The sequence below is a fragment of the Puma concolor genome, chromosome E2 (assembly GCF_028749965.1).
Source record: "Puma concolor isolate L17-30 chromosome E2, mPumCon1.1.hap2, whole genome shotgun sequence".
Classification (NCBI taxonomy): Eukaryota; Metazoa; Chordata; class Mammalia; order Carnivora; family Felidae; genus Puma; species Puma concolor.
In genome coordinates, this window is record NC_141681.1 from 49,552,510 (window position 1) to 49,578,081 (window position 25,572).

Consider the following 25,572-nt stretch of genomic DNA (forward strand, 5'->3'; position numbering starts at 1 on the left):
AATAATCCTTAAAGATCATCTAGTTCTCTTTACACGAAAGCAACTAGCAGATTAGAAAATCTGGCCTCGGGGCGCCTGGGTGGCGCAGTCGGTTAAGCGTCCGACTTCAGCCAGGTCACGATCTCGCGCTCCGTGAGTTCGAGCCCCGCGTCGGGCTCTGGGCTGATGGCTCAGAGCCTGGAGCCTGTTTCCGATTCTGTGTCTCCCTCTCTCTCTGCCCCTCCCCCGTTCATGCTCTGTCTCTCTCTGTCCCAAAAATAAATAAACGTTGAAAAAAAAAATTAAAAAAAAAAAAAAAAAAAAAAAAGAAAATCTGGCCTCAAAATTGGGCAGACCTAGGATCCGATGTTGACTCTTGCCATGTTATTAGTGTTAGTGTCGTGCCGGGTTACTAGCCGTGTCGTCTTAGTGAATTAATAAACCTCTCTGAGCCTGTTTCCTCCTCTAAGGACAATCCCTAGTATGTCATGTGGCTACTGTGAGAGCAAGTGATGGAACAGATGGAAAGACCAGAGTGAGCTTAATAAACTTGTTAATAGTATCATTATGTATAATTATATTATACTATCCTGGTATTAATATATCATTTATATTCTTTGCTGTTACTCTTTCTCTTTCCATTCATGTATCCAACCACCAAGTGACATCTTTGCTTGGAATATCTAATGGGCATCGACAAGTTAAAACCTAACTCCGGATTCCCTGCCCCCGACCTCCTCCTCCCAGTCTCCTCCTCTCAGGAAACAGCAAACCCCAGCCTTCCAGCGGCTCAGCTCCGGCTCCGTGGCTTTCTTACCCAATGGCCCATCTGTCAGCACTCTGTTGCTTCTAGTTTCAGAATATATCCAGAACCCCACTTCTCCCCCACCCGTTCTCACCTTGTTCCAGCCACCCTCCTCCTCAGCCTAAACTAAGGCAGCGGTTCCTCATTGGGCTCCCTGCCGTATCCCCACCTCTTTAGTTTCCTCCCACAGAGAAGCCCTGCGAACACCTGAGTTAGGTCACATGCCTCCTGTGTTCAGAACCTTCTCACGGCTCCTCCTGCACAGAGCTAAAGCCAGAGTCCTCACCGTGGCCCGAGGACCTGCACAATCTGCCTCCGGCTTTTCCTTGACCTTGTCTCCTCCTTATTCCCACCCGCTCCTACCCGCGTGAGTCTCTTGGTCGGTTCTCTAAAATGCTAGTCGTGCTCCCACCTCAGGACCTTTGCACTAGCTGTTCCCTCAACTTGGAATTCTCTTCCCTCAGATGTCCTTACGGCTTATTCCTTCCCATCTGCTCACAAGTCATCTTAGGAGCAAGGCCTTCCCTTCTACCTTATATTACATAGCAAGGACCAACCCCTCTTCTCCTTCACCGCCTTGTTTTTCTGGCCATATTTCAATATACCACATCATTTACATATTTATTTTCTGGCTCCCTGCTGGTTTGTCAGCTCCATGAGGGCAGGGACCCCGTTCGCTGCTGTGTCCCAGTACCTAGAACTGCGTGGAGCCCCTTGTGGGTGGAGATAGTGAATGATCACAGGTGGGAGACACTGATGCAGAAAAGGGACATGATTTTAGAGGTAACGGTGGGGGGCAATGGAGAGTCAGACAGGCTTGCATCAGAATCTGGGCTCACCTGTTAATCTGCCCTGAGTACTCAGGCAAGGGACTTAGTTTCCAAATCTGCAAAATGGGGGAATAAACCTGTCCCTCCCAGCATCGGTATCAGGAAGACTAAAGGACTCAGGCTAAGCACCCAGCACACTATCGGAAGTGCTGTTGGCCCTTGGTGAAATTTCTCCCCTTTTTCTGAAGTCCCTAGGGCATTGATGGCCATACACAGACTAGAATCCAGACCTTCCACGCCCAGTCTTTCTCTCACACTCCCTGAGCCTCTTGCATTCAGGTACGTGGATACCAGGGCGAGGTGCCAGCTGAGGAGCTAACGTGGAAGGAGGAGGAACACGTGCCTCATGCTATGGGGCATTTGTATAGGGGCATCTGCAAGGTATGGACAGGAGTTGGAGAGGCTGGCTCTGTGTAGCAGAGCAAGGGGCCAGTCACAGTGCAAACGCTCTGCTCAGGAAGGCACAGTCACAGGGTGGTGGTGGGGAGGAGACCTTACCAAAGATCTGATCATAACGCAGACGAGTCTTAGCTCCTTCCTGGTCATGCAGGGTGAACTCTGTCCTGGCCTTGGACTCCCTTAGGCAGCATGTCCTGCTTCTGGTTAGCATCCCGGGTGGGAAATTGTGCTTTATCCCCAGCAGAAACCTGCCGGTTTGGGGGCGCCTGGGTGGCGCAGTCGGTTAAGCATCCGACTTCAGCCAGGTCACGATCTCGCGGTCCGTGAGTTCGAGCCCCGTGTGAGGCTCTGGGCTGATGGCTCAGAGCCTGGAGCCTGTTTCCGATTCTGTGTCTCCCTCTCTCTCTGCCCCTCGCCCGTTCATGCTCTGTCTCTCTCTGTCCCAAAAATAAATAAACGTTGAAAAAAAAATTTTTTAAGAAACCCGCCGTTTTGAACACTTGCCTCTAGTGCCTGCTCTGTGCTGGGAGAGCTCTCAGCTAGGTGGGCTAAGAACCCGCATGATCTCCCTTGTGCTTTCTCCCTTGTCTCCTCCTCCTCCCCCCCCCCCCTTATTCCTGGGGGTTCCCTCCTCAGGAGGCTAGAGGGTCTGGTGATCAGGCATGTGGATTGAGAGTCACATGGCCTGGGTTCAAATTAATTCAATGGCTCAATGACATCTATGAACCTCTGTTTTCTTCTCTGCAAACGGGGATCACACGGTTACCTACCGCATAGGGTTGCTGGGCTGTAACATGGCAAGCAAACGGTCTAGTACCGGTACTCAGTAAATACAAGTTCACAGTCACGTCTCGGAGGTTAGGCACTACCAATGGCTCACAAAGGCAAAACTCATGTGTGGGCAGAGTAATCCTTGAAAATCCCTTAAACTGCCCATAAATCCGAAAATACTAGGATTTTCGTGGACCACAGTGAAGACCCGACCCCACCCACCTCCCCCGGTCCCACTCCAAGTCCACCTCACTATCGTGTCTTGGGCTCACGTCAGATGAGGCCTCAGGCGTGTGCCCATGGGCGGGCTGAAGAGGAAAACACGTTGTTTACCACTCTCGGCCAGACTCCCGCGCTGCTGCTCGCTGCTCACTGCTCGAGGCCGACCGAGGGCACACTTGCACCTTCTTCACCACTGCTCTTGCTTGCCCTGGGGGCCTGGAAGATGAAGCCTCCTGTGCTGCTTCCCGTTTGGGCCTTGGAGCCTTCTGGGATTAGAGAGAACTCAAACTCATCACGTTAGGACATTTTGGTCTCCGTGCTGCCTCACTCTTATGTCAGAGGCCAGAATAAAACCCAAGCCTGGGACCAAGGCAACGTTTTCCCTCCGGAGACAAACTGGGGTCTTCCTGCGACAGGGATCCGAGGAAGGGCCAACGGTCACAGTGCCCTCGGCTCCTCTAGGTCTGTCCCTTCTGGGGAACGAGGGCTTGTATAGTGGTCCAATCTCACCCCTGCTCAGGAGGGGCAGGGAGGAGCCAGGCCCAAGCTATACAGCTCGGAGGGGGGCCAAGGTAAGGGCACTGACTCGATTTATCCACATTTGGATGCTGTTCAGAGAAGCAAGACACCCCATCTCCTGCAGGCAGACGGTGCTCAGACACCCGCCTTCCCCACACTCTTTATTTGCTGCTTCAACCACTCCTCCCTTTCAGACGGCCCCTGACAGCACACGTGGCCTCTTAGACTGAGGCCCCCAGCAGAGGGGAGGAGACGGGGCCCAGCTCCTTAAGGCCCCAAAGTACAGCTGGGGGATGGAGTCTTGCAAAAGGAGTCCCAAGTTCAAGATGGCTGGGATGGGGGTGCGAAGTCCTCAAGGGGGAGAGGAGCTCAGAAGTCCAAGGTGGTGGCTGAGTGGGGGAGCGGCCCCTAGAGGGAAGCCACAAGTCTTCAAGTCTGGGAAGAGAGATGCGCAGAAGACTCCACCATTTCCATCTCCAACGCCCAGCGCCCTGGGGCAGCATCTGAGGCTTTGTCTCCTTGGATTCCTGCTGAGCCGGTGGCCCTGGTCCTAGCATCAATTACACCATCTAAGCTTTGGCTTTGTCTGTCCAGCCTACAGTTGACAGCTGGCCCCTGGACTGCCTCACTGTCCCACCTCTGATCGTCTGCGTCCCTCAACAACACAGCCAATCCCCTGCGCTCAGTTCCTTCCGCTAAAGTACAGCAGTCTGTTTCCCTGGCTGGACCTGACTGAAGAGATGCCTAAAGAGAGCATCTTAAGAGTCTCAGACTGGACTCCTGGTTTTCCCCACAAGACCCAGGCTGCCCATCATGATAAACCACCCCAGTATCCGCCCACAGTTCAGGCCACAAAGTTGGAGTCATCCTGGACTCCCCCCTTCCTGATCCCAACATCCACGCCATCGTTACCTCCTCCCACACACATCCTGCACCTGTCCCTGACCCACGCCCCCACCACTGCCCTCGTCCTAATCATCGTCTCTTGCCCCTGGTCGCCTCTCTTGCCCCCTCCGAACCATCCTCCACACCACAGCTGAGTGACCTCTCGAATACGTACCTCGGATCCTTATGAAACTGTCCCTTGGCTTTCCCCGAGAATAAAATTCAAAACCCTATCTGGGACCCACACAGCCCTGGGTGATCCCATTGCTGTCTCCCAACTCATCTCTTCACACGCGGTCTGGGTCATGCTGGCCCTTTCTGATCCTTCCAATGAAGCAAGCGGGTCCCCACCTCAGGGCCTTGTCCTTACAGCTCCCTCTGCCTGAGACCCACTTTCTGAAGCTTTCCCCACGGCCAGTTCCTTCTCAGGCTTTAGGCCTAGCTTCTCGGAATGCCCAACAGACTCTACCTCGAAGTCCCTCACAGCCACATCCTGTTGATCCCTCATGGCACTTCTCCCTCCCGGAAATGACCTTCCTCGCCTTTGTGTGTGTGTATGTGCGTGTGTGCGCGCGTGTGTGTGCACAGGCACTGGTGCACACTGACTGTCTCCCTCCACTGGAACCTAAGTCCCACGAGATCAGGGAACTCGTCTGTCTCAGTTCCTGCTTTGCCCGGTGACTTCAACAGTGCCTGGCATACAGTAAGTATTCAATAAATAATTGTTGAATGCAGAACGTCAAATGCCCTGTCTGGGGAGCCCCGGGGAAAGGGAGCCAGAGGTCTCTGAGGACACGGTGTCCAGGGGCCACCAAGTGGAGGAGCCCTGAATCCAGGGTGGCGTTATCAGGGTACTCAGTCGCTGTGGCTGAGGACCACACCGTGGGTCAGAGGGACATGCTGGTGAGATTGTCCTGGCTCAACAGTCCCTTCCGGCCTGCGCCAGCCCCGTGCCCACTGCCCCCAGCACCCCCACCACCCCCACAGTATTCGTGCAGCCTGTGCCGCAGCGTGACGAGGGCCGACCCTAGGCAGGCGCCGTTGGGTGCTTGGGGTCCTCCGGGCAGCTGGAGCAGCAGAGTGGCCACACCGGCCATGCCATCTTCAGTGGGTTCAAGGGTGATGGGCCCGGCTCGCAGGCCGGCAGTGGTGGCCGGGACGGCGGGCGGGCAGCAGCCTCCTCCCACAGGTCCCCAGGGCCCCCCGGCCCCCGTCAGCAGCAGGGGTGCCAAGAAGGGTTCCGAACGGCGGAAGGTGGGCGGTGGGAGCCCAGCCGGCTTCCAGGCAGGGGCCGGGGCGGCAGGGTCAGGCGGGAAGCAGACGGTGACCTTGGCAAAGGGGCGGCTGGCCATCTTGGTCATCTCTTGCAGATGCCGGCGCTGTTCCTGCCGCTGGTCCAGGGCCTGCTTGGCCTTCCAGAGGAGCACGCAGAGTGAGAGGAAGAGAAAGAAGCAGGAGAAGAAGACGGAGAAGAAGACAAATAGGTCGATGTGGGCCTGGTCCTGCCGGAAGAAGAGCAGGCCCTGCGAGTCAGCTGAACCATTGGCGCCGGGCCCGCTCGGGTCCCCCACGCCCAGCAGGAGTAGGTAAAAGCGGCTGGACTTGAGGGCATGGTGCTCGTGCGGGTAGGTGATGACCAGCCGGTCCCGCACACCACGAACCACGAGCACGGCCGACGGCTCTGTCACAGTCACGTAGGTGATCAGGCCCCGTGGCCACACCTCCCGCACCCTGGGCTCCGCCGGGGCACCTGGCCCGCTCCCGGCCCCGGGTCCTCCTGGATCCCCGGCCCCCCGGGGTCCGCCGTCAGCAGGGGGTGGGGGAGGCGGTGGGGGTGGAGGTGGCTGGATATGCACGGTGTGGACGCCCGTGTCAGGGGCCACACGGACCACGAAGGTGTCGTAGGAGGTGGAGACATAGAGGTCCACAGCACCGAAGGTCACATCCAGCGTCAGGCGGATGTCCACGTTGGTAAACTTGGGCTGCACGCCAAAGAGGACAGTGCGGCCGGGGCCCAGAGCCCGGCGCTTGGGTTCGTGGAAGCAGTTGGTCTGGGACGTGGGGTCCAGGCAGCACTCCTGCTCCACGGAAATGAGGCGGTAACACTGCTGGCCGCCCAGCGGGCTCCCGTGGAAGGACTCCCGGCACTTGGCGCACTGCGGGCAAGCGGTGGGGCGGGGGGGGGGGGGGTGGCAGTCAGGGCTGGCTCGGTGCCTGGCCACCCTCCACGCAGTACTGACGTTCAGTACCAACTGGTGAGCAGTCACTGCCCCAGGCTCTCTCAGTCCCCAGCAGCTTCCTTGTGACTGCTCCCCCTGCCCCCACACCTCCCCGACACAGTGTGGAGGCCACCAGGACCCTACACTCTAGCACTGCTGTCCCTGGTGTCACCCCATGACCACAGCACCCTGATGTGGAGGCCTCTGGAACTCTGAGGCACAGCGATGAAGAGCTCTGCTGAACCTGGCTCTACCCCCTCACTGCCTGTGTGGCCTCAGACTAATGACTTGACCTCGCTGAATTTGAGATCCTTCCTCCTTACACAGGCAGTAAACAGAGCTCGCTCATGGGACTGCCGAAGCCACGGGCACAGCACGGGGCTGGGCCAGCGTCACCTGCCAGCCTTGCTGTTTCCGTAGGACGTTAGGTACGTCCTACCTCAGGGCCTTTGCACTGGGTGATCTATTGCCTGGCTGACTCTCTACTCACCCACAATCCCCATATCTGCCTGTCCTGACTTCCATCAGGTCTTTTCTCAAGTGTCACCTTCTCACGAAGGCTTTCCTTGGTCATCGTATCTACTATTCCCACTCCACAACACTGGCCCTCCTTTCTCCTTACTGCTCATTGCTAACAAACTGTGCATCCGACTTCTTCATTTGTTTGTCGCTGGACTCCTTAACGGGAAAGTAAATTTCCTGAGGACAGAACCTCTTGCCCGTTTTGTTCCCCGCTGCGTCCTAATGCCTCACACACTGCCTGGCACACTCATCCCAACTGTCAGGTGCTCAGTAAATATGTGTTGAATGAGTGAGTGGACCTCTGAGGGCGCGGGGCCCTTGGCTTATCTGCAACTCGCTTCTCCAGCCGCACCTGGTACTTGTAGCAGTCTCGGCGGTCACTGGGCGAACTACCCTGGCACGTGCCCGTCTCTGTATTGTTCTGACACGGGCAGCCCGTCCCGTCCTGCTCGTTACATGTATCTGCATGGCCATTGCACTGGCATCTGAGGAAGGGGGAGAAGACAGGGGTCAGGGGGCTCCCCTGACCTACCGGGATCCAGGCTGGATGCTGCCTACGTGAGCTCCGATGTGAGCCACAGGCCAGGAGAGGAGACGGGGGCTCACAAATGGTGAAGCCATTTGCCCAAGGCCACAGAGCCAGTAAGTGGCAAGGCCAGGATTTGGAGCCAGGTTGGAATGACTCCAGAGTCTGCTGACCATTCAGAAGAAAGGGCTGGAACGGGAGGCTGTCCTGAGGCCTCACCCTCGGCAGCTCTCTCTCTGCCTGCCAGTCTCCACGGGGTGGTGCTCTGCGGCCTGGCCTGTGTGTCAACACTGGCCTCTGAGGCCGGGGGTCTCCCACCTGGGTCTGGCTCATCGCCCCCAACGCTGCCTCAGCCTGGGGCCTCCCTGAGGATATCGTCCGCTTCTGATTGAGGGCGGAGAACTGGGGAGGGGAGTCTGGCTCCCAGAGCTATTCCCAGTGAGCAGGGCAAGGGTCCCAGGCCCCCCTTCTTCTCACTTGGTACACTTCCCATCCAGGAGGAAGTAGCCGTGCAGGCAGCTCTCGCATTTGTCCCCATAACTGTTATTCTGGCAGTTCACACACACAGCCTCGTCTTCACTAGGCCCCTCTGTCACCCAGTTTTCAATCTGACCAAAGACAGACAGAGTGATCACAAAAAGGCCTGGACTACCCCCTCCTCCCCGAGACCTGGCCCAGAAGCCCTGGGCTCCAGCCTTTTTACCTCCTCTGGATCCAGCGAGTACTTCTCTGGTTCCCTCCTGGCCATTTCAAGCTCCTTCCTGGAGACGCAGACGTGGCTATTGCCACGACAGAAGGCGTGGCAGGGCCGGCAGGTCCCGCCCCCCACAGCCGAGCCCACGAACAGAGGGAGGCACTGCTCGCAGTGGCTGCCCTGGAAACCAGTGACAGGGTGGTCAGAGTTGGTGATCAGTTGGGGGGGGGGGGACACTCTGAGAGCACCATGAGGGTGCAGCAGGGGCTCAGGCACTCGGTTGGGGCAATCCCGGCCTTTCAGCGACTTAGCTGCCTGCCTTCACTTGCACACCTCCCGTGACGGGGTGGAGGGTGGCTGAGTTCGTGCCCCTCCAGCCCGCAGTGGGGAGCTCAGAAAGCCCTTCTCTACACCATCCTAAATCCTCCTGCACGTGACCAGCCTCGCCAGCCCAGCACTGACTCTGTCCACGATGCTGGGGTAGCCCCTCTCTGACACAAATTCAGACAGCGTCCCCAGAATCTCCTCACACCTCCCTGGGTTAGGGCTAGGCCTCCTCCTCCCTGGGCCCGGCTTATCAGGGCTTGGGAGGAGGCTCAAGATGCCTGAGCGAGAGCTGAAAGCAGAGAAGGCCCTGTCCCTGGGGGGAGGGCCTGAGACCCCGGGAGGCCCACCTTGGTGTGGTTGCGGCACAGCAGGCAATGGTCACGGGCGCCCACACCCGCGCATTCGCTGTGGCGGTTGCAGCGACACTCTGTGGAGCAGTTGCGGCCAACAAAGCCGAAGTGGCAGCGGCAGTGGTCGGGCTCCACACATGAGCCATTCACGCAGCCCTGGGCGCACACCGGGCGGCACAGCCCAGTCATGCTGCAGGGGCGGAAGGCAGAGGGTCCGGGCGGAGCAGGGGGCTTCGTGGCTCCCGCCGGCCCAACACCCGCTACACTGCCCTCAACCGGTTGCTCACGCCTGGTCTGTTCCATGGTCCTCGTCCAGGGTCCAGCCTGCCACCCTCTTCCCAGGGTGCCCCATTTAACTCACCAACCCCTCCCCTCCACGACTGAGCCCCCACCTTCACCGCGTCCCGGATGAGTCCCACCACCTCACGCCCACTCTGGTTCCTGCCTCACCCTCTGCTGCTCCCACCCCACAGGTGCCTGGGCCACCGCCCTCGCCCCCTCACTTGTCCATGGTGTAGCCCGCCTTGCAGCTGCACTCGTAACCGTGTGGCCGGTCGTGGCAGTTCTGTGTCTCATTGCAGTCGTGATGTCCGTTTGCACACTCGTCTTCAGGGGGACAGGACAGGAAGGCCCAGGAGGCCCCAGGTCGCCCGCATGTCAGCCCTGGCCCGGGGATACAGAGCTTCACCTGGGTGCCACCCAGGCCCTCGCTCCACCTGTCCCTGATCCCCACCTCTGAGACAGCCTCCAGCGCCCCCCACATTCTCTGTGCCAGACCCCCAGCCAAGGGTCAGTCCCCCTCACCCCACGTCCTAACCCATCTCACCGTCACGGGGACCGCTGAGTCCACCCTCCAGGCAGCGGCCACCCCCATCTTGGCCCCCCCAGGCACACCAGCCACAGTGGGGGCGCCGCAGGCACAGGGCGCACTGGGTCGCCTGAGCACAGCCCAGGGAGCAGCTCTCGGGTCCCCGGAGCAGCCGCCCACAGCCTCCGGCCATACATCGCAGGGGCAGGTAGGAGGGGCTCAGACACTGTATGGGGGAGGGGAAATGAGAAATGAGGTGGGGGGTGAGCAAGAGGACCAAACACATCCTGGGTATCCTCCCCAACTACACCCCTTCCTCAGAGCTCTCGCCCCTCTCTGGTCACAGTCTATGGACCGAAGCGGACACCAGCTGAGGTCATCACATTGTTCCCGTCAAGCATTTGCAACTAGGAGTCCACACGGGAAGTCAGGGTAGGGGCAACCTTGAAACTAGAAGATTCTGGAGACTGGGGCTGGCAGGGACATTTGAATGAGCAAATCACAGCAAATGAAGAGACCAGAGGGGCAGGAAAACAGAGCAGATGCAGAAGGAAGCACTGATGAGGACCACACACCCAAAGCCGGGGTGGGCAGCTTTCCAGGCTCCGTCTCCAATACGGCCTTGGCTGCATTTTCCACCCTGGGCTCCTAGAGGTACCACTGTGTTAGTGTGACTGGCCGCGGCAGTCTACCCACCCGGCTTAGTGGACACGGCTGTTTCTTACAACCAAAGGAAGGCAACAATCCCAAGTGGAGATAGAAACTAGTGACGGGAGGGGCGCCTGGGTGGCGCAGTCGGTTAAGCATCCGACTTCAGCCAGGTCACGATCTCGCGGTCCGTGAGTTCGAGCCCCGCGTCAGGCTCTGGGCTGATGGCTCAGAGCCTGGAGCCTGTTTCCGATTCTGTGTCTCCCTCTCTCTCTGCGCCTCCCCCGTTCATGCTCTGTCTCTCTCTGTCCCAAAAATAAATAAACGTTGAAAAAAAAAAAAAAAAGAAACTAGTGACGGGAGGCGGGGAGTTACAAGCCACGGTCGCTTAGAAAAATGTGGATCCAGCTGCTGGGGCAAGAGGGTCCTCCCACCCTAGGCTGGGAAGCTGAGTCTGCGGTCAGGGGCTGCACAGGAGTTCGTACGCCATCACTTATCACGTCCTGGGACCCAGACGAGGCACCCAGCAGGGGTCAGACTCTTGGTGTGTAAGAGTATTTTATCCACTGCTCGGGCCTTAAGTATAAGACAGCAGAGATTAGTCTGGGCTGTCTGACAGCAATTAGCAACCATATAATCCTGAAATAGACACCCTGGTTGCTGTGGCCGGAGCTCTGAGGGTTACCGCCAGCAGTGAGCTGAGCCTTGCCGAACTGCCAGAGCTAGGCTTCCAGATCTAAATGTAGTGCACCCCTTGGCAGATGGTGGGGCAATCTGGGGGGTGGGAGGGGGAGACCAAGTCTCAAGTCTGCCCAGCGTTCTTTGCGGTAACCTCCCTAATGGCCATATGCAATGCTGCCCAACACCATAAACTGCGTATCCTGCACTCCTGGAAGAGACGTAGGAATGTAAGTTCCGAGAGCAGGATTCTAGCTCATGTTGACACAGGCCCACAACCTAGCAAAGTGCCTGGCACGAGGAAGGGACTCGATAAAGAATGTGATGAGGAGAAGCCAGGGAAGAGAGCCCTCTTGCCTGTCCCAGGCTCTGAAGCCAAAGTCATTCAAGAGAACGATGCCTGATGGTTCACAGACAGCTGCCCTTGAGCCAAATCGTAACGGGTCTGGTCTGCCCATCTCTTACGGGTCTGGTCTGTACATCTGTGATGTCTGGTCTGCGCGGTGGTGGTTTTTAAAAGCCTAAGCCAACACTTTAGAGCTAGGAGATTTCACAGAAATCCGAAGATCTGGCGGAAGTACTCTTGCATCTACAGCGACGCCCGGAGTCTGTGCTGGAGTCTCCCGCCCCACAGCCTCCTCCCGCCTCCAACCCAGCCCCTCCTCACTCCCTGAGCAGCATAGAGGGGCCAGGGGAGCAGCAAGTGCCTGGCAACAGGCTCTCTGGCGTTGCCTTCCGGTCCCTGGGGTTCCCACAAAGACAAATGATGAGACCCTCAACAATACTAGGGAAAAGCTTGTATCACCAGAAAGCCCCCAGGCTTGGGGATGAGGCCTCCGTGTGTTAGAGACGCACACTACAGGGTCACATGGAGGACACCCACCCTACTGTGGTGACCCTGTGGGTGTGTCCCAGATAGGGGAGGCTGGGAATCCTCCCAGTGGGCAGAACTTGAAGCATTACAGAGTTTTTACCGAACGGCAAGCATGGCCCTGTGTTCTAAAATACACTCTCCCATTTAATTTATACAACCTGCCTATGGGATGCTGTGATGTAACACAAGAATATATCCTCCCTGTGTCCCAGTTCTTCCTGAATGCTGGAATGTCTTTTGTTATTCATAAGAAGCTGATTTCACACCTGAGTTTATGCTGAAAATGGAGGGAGTCACCAGAAGGACCAGAGGTGGGAGGGGCGCTTGCAGCCCGCTCCCCCCCCCGCCCCCCGCAGTGAGATGGGGGTGGAGTTGGAGTCTATAAAAACTCAAGAGAGAGGAAATTCGGAAAGCTCCCCTATTGCAAGCATTGTGTGCCCGGAGAGGGCACGGAAGCTTTGCATGGCCACCCCATACCTTGCCATATTTGTCTCTTCCACTTGGCTCGGAGTTGTAGCCTTAAAAACATTTTTTTAAGTTTATTTATCTATTTTTTTGAGAGAGAGAGAGAGAGATCGAGAGCAAGCGGGGGAAGGGCAGAGAGAGGGGGGGAGACAGAGAATCCCAAGCAAGCTCCTTACTGTCAGCGAAGAGCCAGACATGGGGCTCAAGCCCACAAACTGTGAGATCATGACCTGAGCCGAAACGAAGAGTCAGACGCTTAACTGACTGAGCCACCCAGGTGCCCCTGAGTTGTAGCCTTTAAAGTAAACTGGTATTCATAAGAAACTGTTTCTTCTGTGAGCCATTCTAGCAAATTTTTGAGCCTGCAGAGGGGGTGGAAAAACCCCTGATTTATAGCTGGCTGGTCAGAAGTATGGGTGGTCTGAGGTCGGCAGGCTCGTGGGACTGAGCTCTTTAACTTTGTAGGATCTGACTCCAACTCTAGGTAGCCGGTGTCAGGAGTGAACTGAGGTGTTAGACACCCAGCTGGTGTCTGGAGACTTGGAGAAGGGGCTGTTGGTGTTAGAATACACCCCAGTGGGTCTGTGGTCAGCAGTTCTATTTTACTGAAGATTCATGTAGACTCATGGGTTGTGAGATGGTGAGTGGTCACACGTGGGCTGGCTGTTCCACAATAAAGGTGAATAAGAAGTGGCCATCACTGGGAACAAGAGACCCAGAACTCTGGCCCAATGACACTGCTTCTGGATGTGACCGCCAGAGGTGAATCTTTCTTGTCTTCCCCCTGGGGTGGGGTTGGGGCTTGAAGGACTTGTGTATGCCACTGTGATGACCAAAGACGCATCTCTGGAGTGGACTCCAAGAGAGAGCCATGAGCCGTTCAAGGGGCAGATTGTCACTGGCAAGTAAATGCCTGCCCAGACCACGCCCACAAAGAATCACCTCCCCAGCCCACAGCCAGAATGAGGGGTAGGTCTGAACTGCCGTGTCGGAATCGTGTGCTCCTACCCCTCCCTGGCCACGTCTCACTGGACCAAGGCTGGACATCTCACTCATGAGCTGAGTCGAAACTCCCCTTGAGAATGTGAGCTAACCGATAAGCACAGAGATAACTGTCATCTCGAGAATTAGAAAGTCACATAGACTAAAGGCCAAGGGCTGCCATTTGAGGCCGTGTGTGTTGATGATCTAGCCAAGAGAAACCAGGGGATAGAGGCACCCAGAGAAGAGCGGAGACCCTGCGGCCCGAGAAGGATGGAACAGCACTTTCTACCCCAATTCATTATAATAAAACCGGCTCTAGGGTGTTTCTGCTTCTTACAACCAGAAGTTCCAAAAGCAGAGAGCGAGAGATGGAGGAAGGAAGTGCAGAAGTTTAGGAGGGAGAGGACAGATGGAATCAGAAGTCACAGGAAGGTCAGGGAGGAGCATGAACCCAGCTGGGTAGTCCGGAAGGTCGGGTGGCAGTGCTTAAGCAGACACGACAGGGAGGTTCACAAGGCCAGGAGGGAAGAAAGAGGTGCTGGTAGGAGAGAAGAGAAAGTAGCTGGACAGGGAAAGTGCCACGGGAGAACCAGAGCTGGGAAACAGAGGAGGAAGCAGGACAGAGGAGGAGGTGCAGGGCAGGGAGCCCCCCCACCCCCCATCCACCGACACCCAGCCAGTGCAGTACCTGTTGGAGGCTGCTGCTCCAGACACAGTGCTGCCAGCCCCCATCCGCACCTTTGGAGTCCAGGCAGGAGGTGCAGTTGGGCAGGAGGTGACAGGGAGTGGGGCAGGGTAGGGGGGGCGATGACTCCACCGGCATTGGGGACACATTCAGCAGAGAGTGGCTGAAGCAGGTCCAGTCATAGGTGGGCTGCACCGAGAGGATGCGGCGGGTCTCCCCTGGGGTTAGCGGCACAGGAATTAGAACTGGTCCCCCCTCCCCTCCCCTGCCCTCTCCCTCCCTTCCTTGGGCCCAGGGGTCCAGGCCCCCACACGCTCCTCCAGGGGACCGAGCGGGCCTCACCTGTCCTCTTGAACTGCCTCGTCCACATGCACTTGCCCTCCCGGGTGCACTGCTCACAGTCGGCGGCCCCACATACAGCCTCTGAGCAGTTCCCGGCCCAGAAGACCTCTCGCTGGTTGATCCGACAGTCATTCTCTGAGGTGCAGGACCCATTCCGCCCGATGCAGGCGCCCTCGGGGCAGTTGGTACACCACTTACAGCGGGGGGCAGATGCCTGGTGGAGGAGCATGGGCTCCGTGGGGTCCTCAGGATCCCCCAGCACCCCTCGTGACCTGGCTCTTCCCACCCAACCTCAGCTGAAGCTCCTGAGATGCTCCCAACCCATCGCCCCCGCCATTCACCTCTCCATCTCCAGGCTGCAGGGTCCGGGGGTGGCGGGCCAGGCACTCACTGCAGGTCCGGAGACGTCGACATTCCTCCGGAGAGTGAGGCATTGGGGAACATGGGGGGCCCCCACAGCCCAGCCTGGGGAGACATGAGGCCTAGTTCACCACACCAGCCAGACCCCATCCCTCCTCCTCCTGCCCTTGCTACTTCCTGGTGCTTCCTAGACATCGTCCTGCAGGCCCCCCAACGTGCACCCCAAACTGGTCTCAGCACAGGCCTCCCAACCTGCTCCTCTCCCATCCTACTTGGCAACGGTCTCACGTCCTCATCACCCCAGCCAGAGATACTGGACAATACCCCACACCTTCCTGCCCCTCCAGTCACCAAGGCGTCCCCCTGTCTCCACCCCTGCAGCCCCTTGCCCAGCCCAGGCTTCTCCCTCTCACCCCAGCCTCCTCCTCCTCCTTGGCCTCCTCCAGGGCCTCCACCGACAGCCTCCTTCACCACTCTCTCCTTCCCAATAGTCCCAGGGCTTTGTGCCCAGGCCTGTTGCTGCCCTCCCCTGCTCAACCTTCCCTGGCTCCCCATCACCCACAGGGGAGGTTCATAATCCCTTACCCCGAATCCCTGAAGGTGCACATATTTCAGAACTTTCCAGATTTTAGAAAAGCAGTAGGTGTACCCACTGCCACATAGCACTCCTAGTGGAGTCTGGGAAACACCCCATAAATCAAACCCTTTAATAATTCAGTAGTAAACATGGTGACATTTTTAATGAGCCAAGCCAAGCCCGTTAGTAGTCCCATACCAGTCCAGGATAATTGCGGAGCCAAAAGAGTTTGTGCTGAACCTGGGACAGCCCTTTCAGCTTCCTGAGATGTCTGGAGTCCAAACTACAGATGAGGAATCCGTGGACCTGGCTGGAGCCCAGCGCCACAGCCAGGCACGGGAAGCACTTTCTGAGATATCCCCACCCACACTTCCAGTCTCATTTCCCCCCAACATAGACGGGCTCTAAAATACACCAGGCACATTGGGGCGCCTGGGTGGCGCAGTCGGTTAAGCGTCCGGCTTCAGCCAGGTCACGATCTCGCGGTCCGTGAGTTCGAGCCCCGCGTCGGGCTCTGGGCTGATGGCTCAGAGCCTGTTTCCGATTCTGTGTCTCCCTCTCTCTCTGCCCCTCCCCCGTTCATGCTCTGTCTCTCTCTGTCCCAAAAATAAATTAAAAAAACGTTGAAAAAAAAAAATTTTTAAATACACCAGGCACAGCCCCACTTCTGAACCTCTGCTGGTCCAAACTCTACTGGTCCTTTAGGAGCCAGTTCAGACCCAGCTACTCCAGGAACAGCCCCCAAGCAGGGCTTCTCACTTGCGGGTGCCCCAGCACGACCCTGTGATGAAGTCACCCATTTTCCCATGTGAGCTGATATCCCAACCAGACAGTACCCTTCTATGGCCTCCCCCCAAGCCTGGCCTGGCACAGAACCCCTTTTGGAGGGCACCTGTACCACCCCCCGTGTGATGTTCAGTCACCATGGTTACCTATGAGCCTGGTCTCCGGACAAGCAGGCCCCATGGCACCAGGTACAGGCCCCAGACTGGTTACAAGCTTCAGGTGAGGGCAGCAGGCGGCAGGGGTCAGGGGGCAGGGTCAGGGCCAGCAGGCGGCCCAGGGCCACTCCCCCGAAGCCACCTGAGATGTACAGGCGGCCTCCTACCGCCGCCACGGCGTGGGCCACAGACTCCTCCATTGGGGGTCCCACAGAGGCTGGGCCTGGCGAAAGACAGAATGTTCAAAGAGACCGTCAGAGAAGAGAGCCTCATAAAGATCCCAGTCAGAGGGGGACGCTGAACGGAGCAACAGGCTAAGGAGAGCAGAGACGGACCGGGAAAGACAGACAAGATACGTAAGGCCAGGCAGGGCAAGAGAATCGGACACAGACAGCAAGACAAAAGAGAGGGAGAGACAGGAGCGCCTGGGTGGCTCGGTCGGTTAAGCGTCCGACTTCGGCTCCGGTCGTGATCTCACGGTCCGTGAGTTCGAGCCCCGCGTCGGGCTCTGTGCTGACAGCTCAGAGCCTGGAGCCTGTTTCAGATTCTGTGTCTCTCTCTCTCTCTGCCCCTCCCCTGTTCATGCTCTGTCTCTGTCTCAAAAATAAATAAACATTAAAAAAAAAAAAAAGAGAGAGGGAGAGACAAACAGAAAAAGGAAACAGAAAGAATGAATGGAACGAGAATGGAGACAAAGGTTTTGGAACCGGACAGAGGCAGTGGTTGCACAACATCGTGAAGGTACCAGACACCACGGCATTGTTAATTTTATGATGGTTAATTTCCTTATGTGAATTTCACCTCAAGTTTTTTAAATCCTCCAGAAAAAAAAAAAAAAAGAAAGAGAGAGAGAGAGAGAGAGAGAGAGAGAGGCAGTCACAGAGAATTAGATGGGGCGCCTGGATGGCTCAGTCGGTTAAGCGTCTGACTTCAGCTCAGGTCATGATCTCATGAGTTCGAGTTCGAGTTCATGAGTTCGAGTTCATGAGTTCGAGCCCCACATCGGGCTGTGCTGACAGCTCAGAGCCTGGAGCCTGCTTCGGATTCTGTCTCCTTCTCTCTCTGCCCCTGCTCCACTCATGCTCTGTCTCTGTCTCTGTCTCAAAAATAAATAAACATTAAAAGAAAATAAATTTGTAAAAAAAAGAGTAAAAGGGAATTAGAGACAGAGAGTCAAAGAAAGAAGCAAAAAGAAAAGGGAGGAAGGCCCAGAAGCATACACAGTTATATACACTTACATACATACAACTTAAAATGGTAAGTGAAATAGAAAGGCAAGGTACCAGCCCCTTTCCAGCCTCTGAACAGCAGAGCCCCCCCACCCACATATAATAGTACCATCTCCAGAATGTGGGATTCTGTGGGATCTTTTTCTTCTCATTTCGCTAATTACATACAATGAATATTATTACTTTTATAATCATAATAAAAAATACAAACTTTCTAAGAAAAGAAAGGTGGGCATCTCCATGGGTGTTTATTTATTATTATTATTATTTTTAATGTTTATTTATTTTTGAGAGAGAGAGAGAGAGAGACAAAGTGCGAGTAGAGGAGGGGCAGAGAGAGAGGGAGACACAGAATTCAAAACAGGCTCCAGGCTCTGTGCTGACAGCACAATGCGGGGCTCGAACTCATGGACCGTGATATCATGACCTGAGCCAAAGTTGGACCCTTAACCCATTGAGCTGCCCAGGCACCTCTCCATGGGTGTTTAGATGATAGAGGGGAAAGAGGCTTTGCCGGTGGGTCTGAAGGGGCCCAAGTGACCCTGGATGACGAGGTTCCCAGGACAGGGCCGGGACCCCTCCAGGATGTCCCCGGGCCTCCCAGGGAGAGCACTGGACTTACGGGTGAGGTCGGGCAGGAGCCAGGCGTTGCAGTTGACCTGGTAGAGTAGAACGTCACTGCTGAACTCATCAGGGTCCGAGCGCCCCCCAAGGACCACCATGGTGTCCCCTAGCAGGGCTGCGGCATGGAAAAGCCGGGGGCGCGGCTGTTGGGATGACACCCGCAGGATGGCTGGTCAGAGCCCACACTCCTCTGCTCTTCATGCTCCCTCTCAGCCCACCTGCCACCCTGAACCCCATACCTCAGCCCCCAGCAGCCCACCCAACCCCTAATCTCCTTCAAATCTCAGCTCCTTCCTCCAGGAAACCGCCCTCACTCTTCAGAGCAGCCCCCAGGGCCATCTCCCTTCCCCGAACTCCCCAAACCCCCATGCCCTGTTCCCCGGGAACCTGGCACTGGCTGCTTGAGATGAATCCCACATTTCTTGTGTGACCTTGCCAGCTGGGCTGGGGGCACCCTGGGGGTGAGGCTAAGGCCCCAAAAAGGGCTTGGAAATATGTTTGCGGATGGAACACTCAGTTGTCTCTAACCAGCACATCCAGGGTCCGCCTTCTCCCACATACTATCTCCTTTGGCCTTGAATGCAGGAGGTTCAAGTAGCCTCAGTCCCAGATTTTTTGGATGGGGAGGCTGGGAAGTAGAGGGACCTGCCAGGGCTACACCAAGAGAGGGGCAGAGCTGGAGCAGAACCCAGGCCTCTGACCCCCTGGTCTAGGATTCTTCCCTCCCAGTGAGTGATGGGAGAAAGGGAGACGTGGGGTGCCACAGGCCAGTCTAGGGGACTGGAAAGGGAGGGCCCTCCTTCCTGCCCCCCTACACCCAGCTGTGTACACCTCTTTTCCTGACCTTTGCCCCCTGGGAAGGGGCCAGCAGGCTCCAGGTGCGGTCAGGACAGTGCAGGGAGTAGAGCTCAGGGGACGGGGCTGCCAGCTCCACGTGGAAGCGGAAACCCCCAAACACGTAGAGGGAGTCAGTGGCCTCGTGGTACACGGCAGAATGACCATAGAGACCTGGCGGGGGCGGGGGGGGGGGGGATGAGTAAGCAGAGACTGGGGGGAAGGGCTGGTGATTAGGAACGCCCCCTGCCACACCTCCCTAGGCTCCCCTTCCTGTGACCACACCACCTAGGAGCTCTTCTCAAACCCTCCTTCCCCCTTCGGCTTGAAAGGACAACCACTAGAGACCCTGGGCAAGAGAAGACAGGGAGACGGGGTACCTGGATGTCCTGGAGGGCAGTGATCAAAGAATGGAAGAAGAGAGATAGGAAAAGAATACCTGAGGGGCGGTGATCTAGGCCCTGGGAGAGGAACATGGTGGCCCAGTGTCATGGGGCAGAAGGTGGGCAGCTTATCATGGACTAAAGAGAGAGACTGAACTTCCCAAGAGGTGGTCTCCTGAGAATCTGGTGGGCGTGGGGGGGAAGACAGGGAGACAACCAGCTATAAGGGACAGTGACCATAGGGTGTGGCAGTGGACAGAGAGCCTACACAGAGCCCTGGATGGCCAGGCGTCCAAGGTGCTGTGCCCTCCCTGTCCCCAGCCTGACCTGTGGGGGGTGTCCCGCTCTGGGCTCCGGACACCCAGGTGCCAGTCACCAGCTGGTACTCAAACAGCTGCTGGTTGAAGCCATTTTCGGGGGAATAACCGCCCACCAGGAGCAGGGACAGGCCGCGGCGGGCAGTTAGGGTGTGACCGGCAACTGCTGGCAAGTCCACAGTCTGAGGAACCTGGGGGACACAGGGCAGAGGTCACCAGGGAGCAGGGGGTCAGGGGTAATCTTGCAGGTAGAAGACTCAGAACTCCTGACACCCCCCTTGAGCTGCTAAGGAGGTGATGAGCTGCCCAGAGCCGGTCAGACCCCAAGCTTCCAACATGCCCAGCCTGGTCCCAGCAGGTGTGCATGGGCGTCGAGTCATTTCTGCCTGCTGGGGGTCACTGACGCAGGCAGGGGCAGCCTTGTGTTTCTTCTGGAAGCCCTTGCTCTTCTCTCTCACTCTGGCTGTGTGGGGCTGAATGTACCCACTCCACACAGTGGACAGGAGGATCACATCCGCTTGGCCACGGACTGGGTTGGGAATACAGCGTGACCCAGGATGGCTAGTAAACTTCAACTTTAGGACGTGTGCTGAAGCCCGGAGGGGCGGGCGAGGGGAGAGCTACGTCCTCTGGGGGTGAAACGGCAGGAGCGGCTCTGGTCACCCCTGCTGGAGATGGACTGTGGGGGCTGGAGGAAAGGAGACGGGCTCACCTTCTCCTGCCGCCACTGCAGGGTGGTGAGGTTGAGGACCCAGAAGTCGCGGGTGACACCCCCGGCCGTGAGTCCCCCCAGAAGGTACATGGCACCACGGCCGGCGGACACATAGGCAGCTGCGTGGAAGGAGCGAGGGGAGGGGCCCGGGCCCCCATCCTCGGCTCCCGCCAGCATCTGTGTCCACCGTCGCTCGCTCACGGAGTACCTGGAGCCAAGGTGCAAAATCCAAGTCTTACTTGAGTCATCCCAGTATCCTCTGGGGTGACCGCCCCCTCAACACACAGTTATCCCAACATCCTCTAGGGTGACCCCCTATCATCTTACCATCCCCCCCACCCGGGGTAGGTAGCACCACCCAAAACAGTATCCCAGACCCTGAGATGAGCCTCCTGTGACAAGTGCCCCATCATCTTTTGGGATGTCTGCCTGCAGAGATTTGTTTGTTGTTTTACACCAGGTGGTTTTTTTCTGCCCCCGAAGGGACTCTTATGTGACAGACACCTCAGCATCTCCTCAGGTGACCTTCTCTCACTCAGGTATCCCACCTCCCGGAGGCATCCCTCACCTGTACAGGTTTCCTAGCAGCCCCTGGGGTAGGCCCAGGCCCCCAAACATCCACAAGGTGGCATCAGGTCCCTCCACCATGGTGTGCCCCAAGCGGTGTAGGAATCGGCTAGCAGTGTCCTGGGGGTGAAGATGGGGACAGGAGGGGTCAGGCTAACATCACTATAAAGTGTCAGGCTGCATGTGGGGTCTGGGGGCTGGTCCCAGGAATTGGGCGGGGGGGGGGAGGGCAATGATCCAGGAAGTAGGCTGTGTGGCACCTCCTTGCAGGAGTGGCATCCACAACTCACAGCTGAGAGGCGGCTGTCCATGAGGGTCTCCCAGACCAGCTGCCCGCCGTCCAGCTTCGTGGCACAGTCAGGACCCCCGAAGCCCTCAGCACAGATGCACACACCCAGGCTCTGGGGAAGAGCAGACGGGGACTCAGAGGGAGCCCTGACCACCACCCCTGTCCCACACGGCTTGTCCTGTCCACCCCCGCCCCCCCCCATACCTGGTTACAAGTCCCCGCCCCGCTGTGGGCGTTACAGTTCTCGGGACACAGAGCCATGCGGCAGTGGGGGCCAGCCCAGCCCTGAGGACATCGGCAGAGTCCAGCACCTGCGGCCCCATCCTGGGCCACACACTCCTGGGGGACAGGGCAGCTCCCCGGGCCCCCTGACCCGCAGCGGGCAGAGCCCACGGAAGCGTTGAAGCCCCAGGATGAGGAGCCGTTGGCCTCCCAGTGCAAGACAAGCAGGCCTGTGGGGGAGAGAGGCCAGAGACTTGTGGCAGGGCTGGGCTCCAGGATGCTGCTCTACCCCCAGGTTTAGAGAAAATTCAGTGTAACTGGGCAGGGGAGGAAGGCACTCCTTGTAACTTATAATCACTGCCATGCTTAGCTGTTCTGCACCCTGCACACTCTCTCCCTCATCCAACCCATCAAATTCCAATCCCAAACCCATCACCGGCAAGCTCCGAACCCTCCACAGCTCCCTACAGCTCTGACCTAAGACCGAATCTCCTTACAGAATAGATCAGTGGTGAGGGAGAGGGGCAGGAATTCCTCATGGGTGTAAATAATGTCGGGGGTGGGGAGGGCGCTGGGTGGCTCGGTCAGTTAATGCATCCAACTCTTGGTTTCTGCTCAGGTCATGATCTCACGGTTTGTGAGTTTGAGCCCCGCATTGGGCTCTGCATTGACAGTGTGGAGCCTGCTTGAGATCCTCTCTCTCCCTCTCTTTCTCTGCCCCTTCCCTGTGTATGCGCACGCTTTCTTCCTTTCTTTCTCAAAACAGATAAACTTTAAAATAATAATAATAAGGGGTGCCTGGGTGGCTCAGTCAGTTGAGCGTCCGACTTCGGCTCGGGTCACAATCTTACGGTTCGTGGGTTTGAGCCCCGCATTGGGCTCTGTGCTGGCAGCCCAGAGCCTGGAGCCTGCTTCAGATTCTTCCCCTCCCCTGCTCATGCTCTGTCTCTCTCTCAAAAATAAATAAACATTAAAAACATTTTTTAAATAATAATAATAATAATAATAATAATAATGCCTTAATAAAGTTATGTTAATAGTGGAGATGCCATAGGCCCTCCGACCTCAAGGCCTCCCACTCTCCCAGCCCTCTGTGCTCTAGCAGGGCGGGTCCCCAGACTGCCTCTCCGGGCCTGGGCACCTGCTCTTCTGGCCTCCAGAGCCTGGAGAACCCTCCTCCCTCTCCCACACCGCCCCCTTCAGGCCTCAAGTGAAATCTCACCTCTAAAAAAAGCCCTCCCCAAACCCTCCAGACAGGCCAGGTGCCTCCTTTCTGCTTCCTCTCATCCCTTAGCAAAGGTATCACTATTCTGACTAAAATGTGTTGATGCTGTTTGTTACCCTCTTCCTCCCCACCTGCGTCCCTTGTCCTGCTGTACGCCCCGGGCACCCAGCTCGGGTGGGGCTCACGGAAGGTGCTCAGTACACATTTGCTGGGTGAAGTGAAATCGAGGGCCCCTAGCTCTAGTTGCTCTCTGTGGAGGGCTCCGGGGTCGCGTGCAGTCCCCAGCAGGCCAACTACCACTCCGCCCTCTCTTCCAGCCCCGGAACCACTCCGATTTACAACGTGAACAGGAAGTATTTCCAAACTCGGGCCCTTCAACCGCCACAGGTAACAAATTATTTTTAGCGCAACTCCATCAGACAAGGCCGGTTTCCCAACCTCTCAGCACTGCTGATGTAACGGGCCTGGTAATTCTTGGTTGTGGGGGCCATCCTGTGCGCTGCAGAAGGCACAGCCGTATCTCCGGCCTCCACCCGTGACACGCCAGCAGCACTCGTGACAATTGCAATGTCTCCAGACTTAGCCAAAAGGCCCAAGGGGCAAAATCCTCCCCCACCCCCGCCCTGTTGAGAACCACCAGGCTGAGGAGACAGTCAGGGGCCTTCACGCCAGCCACATTCTGTGTACCCCAAAGACTTGTCCCACATGGGCCTTCTCTCAGAGAAGCAGCCCAGCCAGGGCAATCCTATTAGCCTCTCAGCTGAAGAAACTGAGGCCCAGATGTAGCAAGGGACAGCATCACCCAGGAAGTCAGGGGCAGTGCCGAGGGTGGGCTGGGTCTTGAGCCCACCTCAGGGAGCAAGGTACAGGGACAAGGGCTCCATAGTCCAGGACAGGGTCCCGCTTTCCCCAGCCACCATACCAGACAGGGCCTGCACAGTGAGAGGCCTGTCCCGCCGCTGGCCACAGAAGGCAGCAATGAGGCTACGGTCCGACTGGACGACACCAGTGTCCAGGAAGCGCGGGAATCCATCAAAGGCCAGGACATAGCTCAGCTGGAAGTGAAGGATGCAGAGTGAAGGATCAGGACAGTAAGGCTGAGAAAGAGGGACGCTTGGGGACGCTTGGGGAGGAGGAGGAGCTCAAAAGGAGAGGGCAATCTGAGACCGGGAAACGAGCTGCTTGAAACTTCTGGGCAGACTGTCAAACTGTGGCACGGAGGCTACCCTTCCCCTCCCAAGCTCACAGCAGACATGGCTAATCGATGGATCAGGCACTCTGCACGGAGCCTCGTTCTCGGTGCCCAGCTCCCGGCAGCCCCTACCTACTGGCCAGAGTTGGCACACACACATTGTACAGATACTAACCATGCCTGGACCGAGGAATGGGGAACGGGGGGCTCAGGAAGTAGGAGGTGATCTGGGGAATGGGAGGGTCTGTGGGCTTAGGAATGAAGGTCTGGGGTCTGAGGAAGGGAGCTTAGGGTTTGAAGGATAAAGAAAAAGGGATGTAGGGTCAGGGCCTGTCTGAGGATTCAGACTGGGTGGGGGAAACACGGGCCTGAACTCTGGCACGCTCGGCACTCACCGTGCAGGGGGTGCTGCTGTCGGGGGAGAAGGTGAGGGTGAGGGGGGGACAGAGGGTCCCAGGGGCACAGGGCTGCAGCACCTCGGTGGCTGAGACAACCCACACGCAATAGGACAGGCCTGGCCCAGCTCTTGCTGCCCCACCGCCTGGAGGCAGCAGCCCCCCAACCCGGCGTGAGCCCAGCGCCACTGAGGACACGTTGGTAAGGAGGGCACGCCCCCCACACTCCCGGAAACAGGAGCCACCAGCCCTGGGGAGACGGAGGAAAGAACACTGTCAGACCAGCCTTGCCCTGTCCTACCACATCCCTAACCACACCCTGGCCCACCTGGCTGGCCCCTGGCTCACCGAGGGTCCCCATAGTAGCCGGGGGAGCAGAGCTGGCAGTGGGCACCTTCGGTGTGGTCCTGACAGAAGCAGAGCCCGCTGAGGTTGTCACAGTGGCCGCGGCGCGGGTCCCCATGCCCGTTGCACTGGCAGGGCCGGCAGCCGCCCGAGCCCGTGGCGTTGCCAAAGCTGCCGGGCCGGCACCGTTCGCAGTGCTCCCCCCACGTCCAGTCTGTGGGGGCCCCAGCAGGTGGGACACAGAGTCAGGGCAAGGGCAGGAGGGGCCCGACAACTGGCTCAGCCTATCCCTGACCCCACCTGCCTGCTTCAAAGGAAGGTAAGCAGGGGCCCAGACTGGGGAGGAATAGCCAAGTCCCAGGACGGGGGGTGGCACTGAAACCGTTTGGGGTCAGAAGCAGGCAATGGGACAGGGGGATCCACAGCTGGGAGAGGAGACCCAGAAGCCCAGGCAGAGAAAGGAAACTGGAGCTGGCCCCGGGGGTGGGGATGTGGCCGCTCACCCTGGCACTCATCACAGAAGCCAGGCCCCCGCCGGCGGCAGTGGCTGTGGAAGTTGCAGCCGCAGTCCCGGGAGCAGCGGGGCGCGGGGGGTCCCGGGGCGGGCGTGGGCGGGGGCAGGTCTGACGTCCAGCCCAGGTCACACACGCAGGTGAAGTCAGGGGGGCCGCTGCACACACCGTGGCCACAGTCTTCCAAGCACCTGAGGGCGTGGCAGGAGCACGGAAGGGCTAGGCAGGCCCTCGGCCCCCAAGGCACGCCCCGACACACCCCATTCCAACCCATCATCTCCACGGCAACGCCATCACAAGCGACTGCCTGTTCCAC

The 25,572-nt window shown here is 57.7% G+C and overlaps 1 protein-coding gene and 1 long non-coding RNA gene across 3 annotated transcripts in view; both read right to left on the minus strand.

Moving 5' to 3' along the window:
- Positions 1-515: 515 nt before the first annotated feature.
- LOC147573630 (uncharacterized) lies at positions 516-2,998 on the minus strand. The gene is made up of 2 exons (XR_015244897.1): positions 2,498-2,998; positions 516-2,261 (listed from the first exon to the last, which is right to left on the minus strand). It is a non-coding gene; the product is annotated as an uncharacterized LOC147573630 (long non-coding RNA).
- A 2,111-nt stretch (positions 2,999-5,109) lies between these two features.
- Positions 5,110-25,572, minus strand: part of MEGF8 (multiple EGF like domains 8) — a 40,046-nt gene continuing 19,583 nt past the window's right edge. Inside the window, exons 20-42 of one of the 2 annotated variants that reach the window (XM_086689888.1) lie at positions 25,248-25,447; positions 24,748-24,958; positions 24,400-24,649; positions 23,735-23,867; positions 21,570-21,817; positions 21,367-21,477; positions 21,078-21,196; positions 20,510-20,717; positions 19,808-19,988; positions 19,095-19,271; positions 18,554-18,694; positions 18,262-18,426; positions 16,402-16,633; positions 14,874-14,997; positions 14,533-14,746; positions 14,194-14,408; positions 9,875-10,082; positions 9,552-9,711; positions 9,046-9,238; positions 8,381-8,551; positions 8,155-8,285; positions 7,504-7,636; positions 5,110-6,566 (exon numbers count right to left, since the gene is read on the minus strand). In XM_086689888.1, the coding sequence (XP_086546014.1) occupies positions 5,298-6,566; positions 7,504-7,636; positions 8,155-8,285; positions 8,381-8,551; positions 9,046-9,238; positions 9,552-9,711; positions 9,875-10,082; positions 14,194-14,408; positions 14,533-14,746; positions 14,874-14,997; positions 16,402-16,633; positions 18,262-18,426; positions 18,554-18,694; positions 19,095-19,271; positions 19,808-19,988; positions 20,510-20,717; positions 21,078-21,196; positions 21,367-21,477; positions 21,570-21,817; positions 23,735-23,867; positions 24,400-24,649; positions 24,748-24,958; positions 25,248-25,447 (5,194 nt within the window). In that variant the 3' untranslated portion in view covers positions 5,110-5,297. The remainder of the gene's footprint in view (positions 6,567-7,503; positions 7,637-8,154; positions 8,286-8,380; positions 8,552-9,045; positions 9,239-9,551; positions 9,712-9,874; positions 10,083-14,193; positions 14,409-14,532; positions 14,747-14,873; positions 14,998-16,401; positions 16,634-18,261; positions 18,427-18,553; positions 18,695-19,094; positions 19,272-19,807; positions 19,989-20,509; positions 20,718-21,077; positions 21,197-21,366; positions 21,478-21,569; positions 21,818-23,734; positions 23,868-24,399; positions 24,650-24,747; positions 24,959-25,247; positions 25,448-25,572) is intronic. The other variant, XM_086689887.1, reaches the window with a different exon arrangement.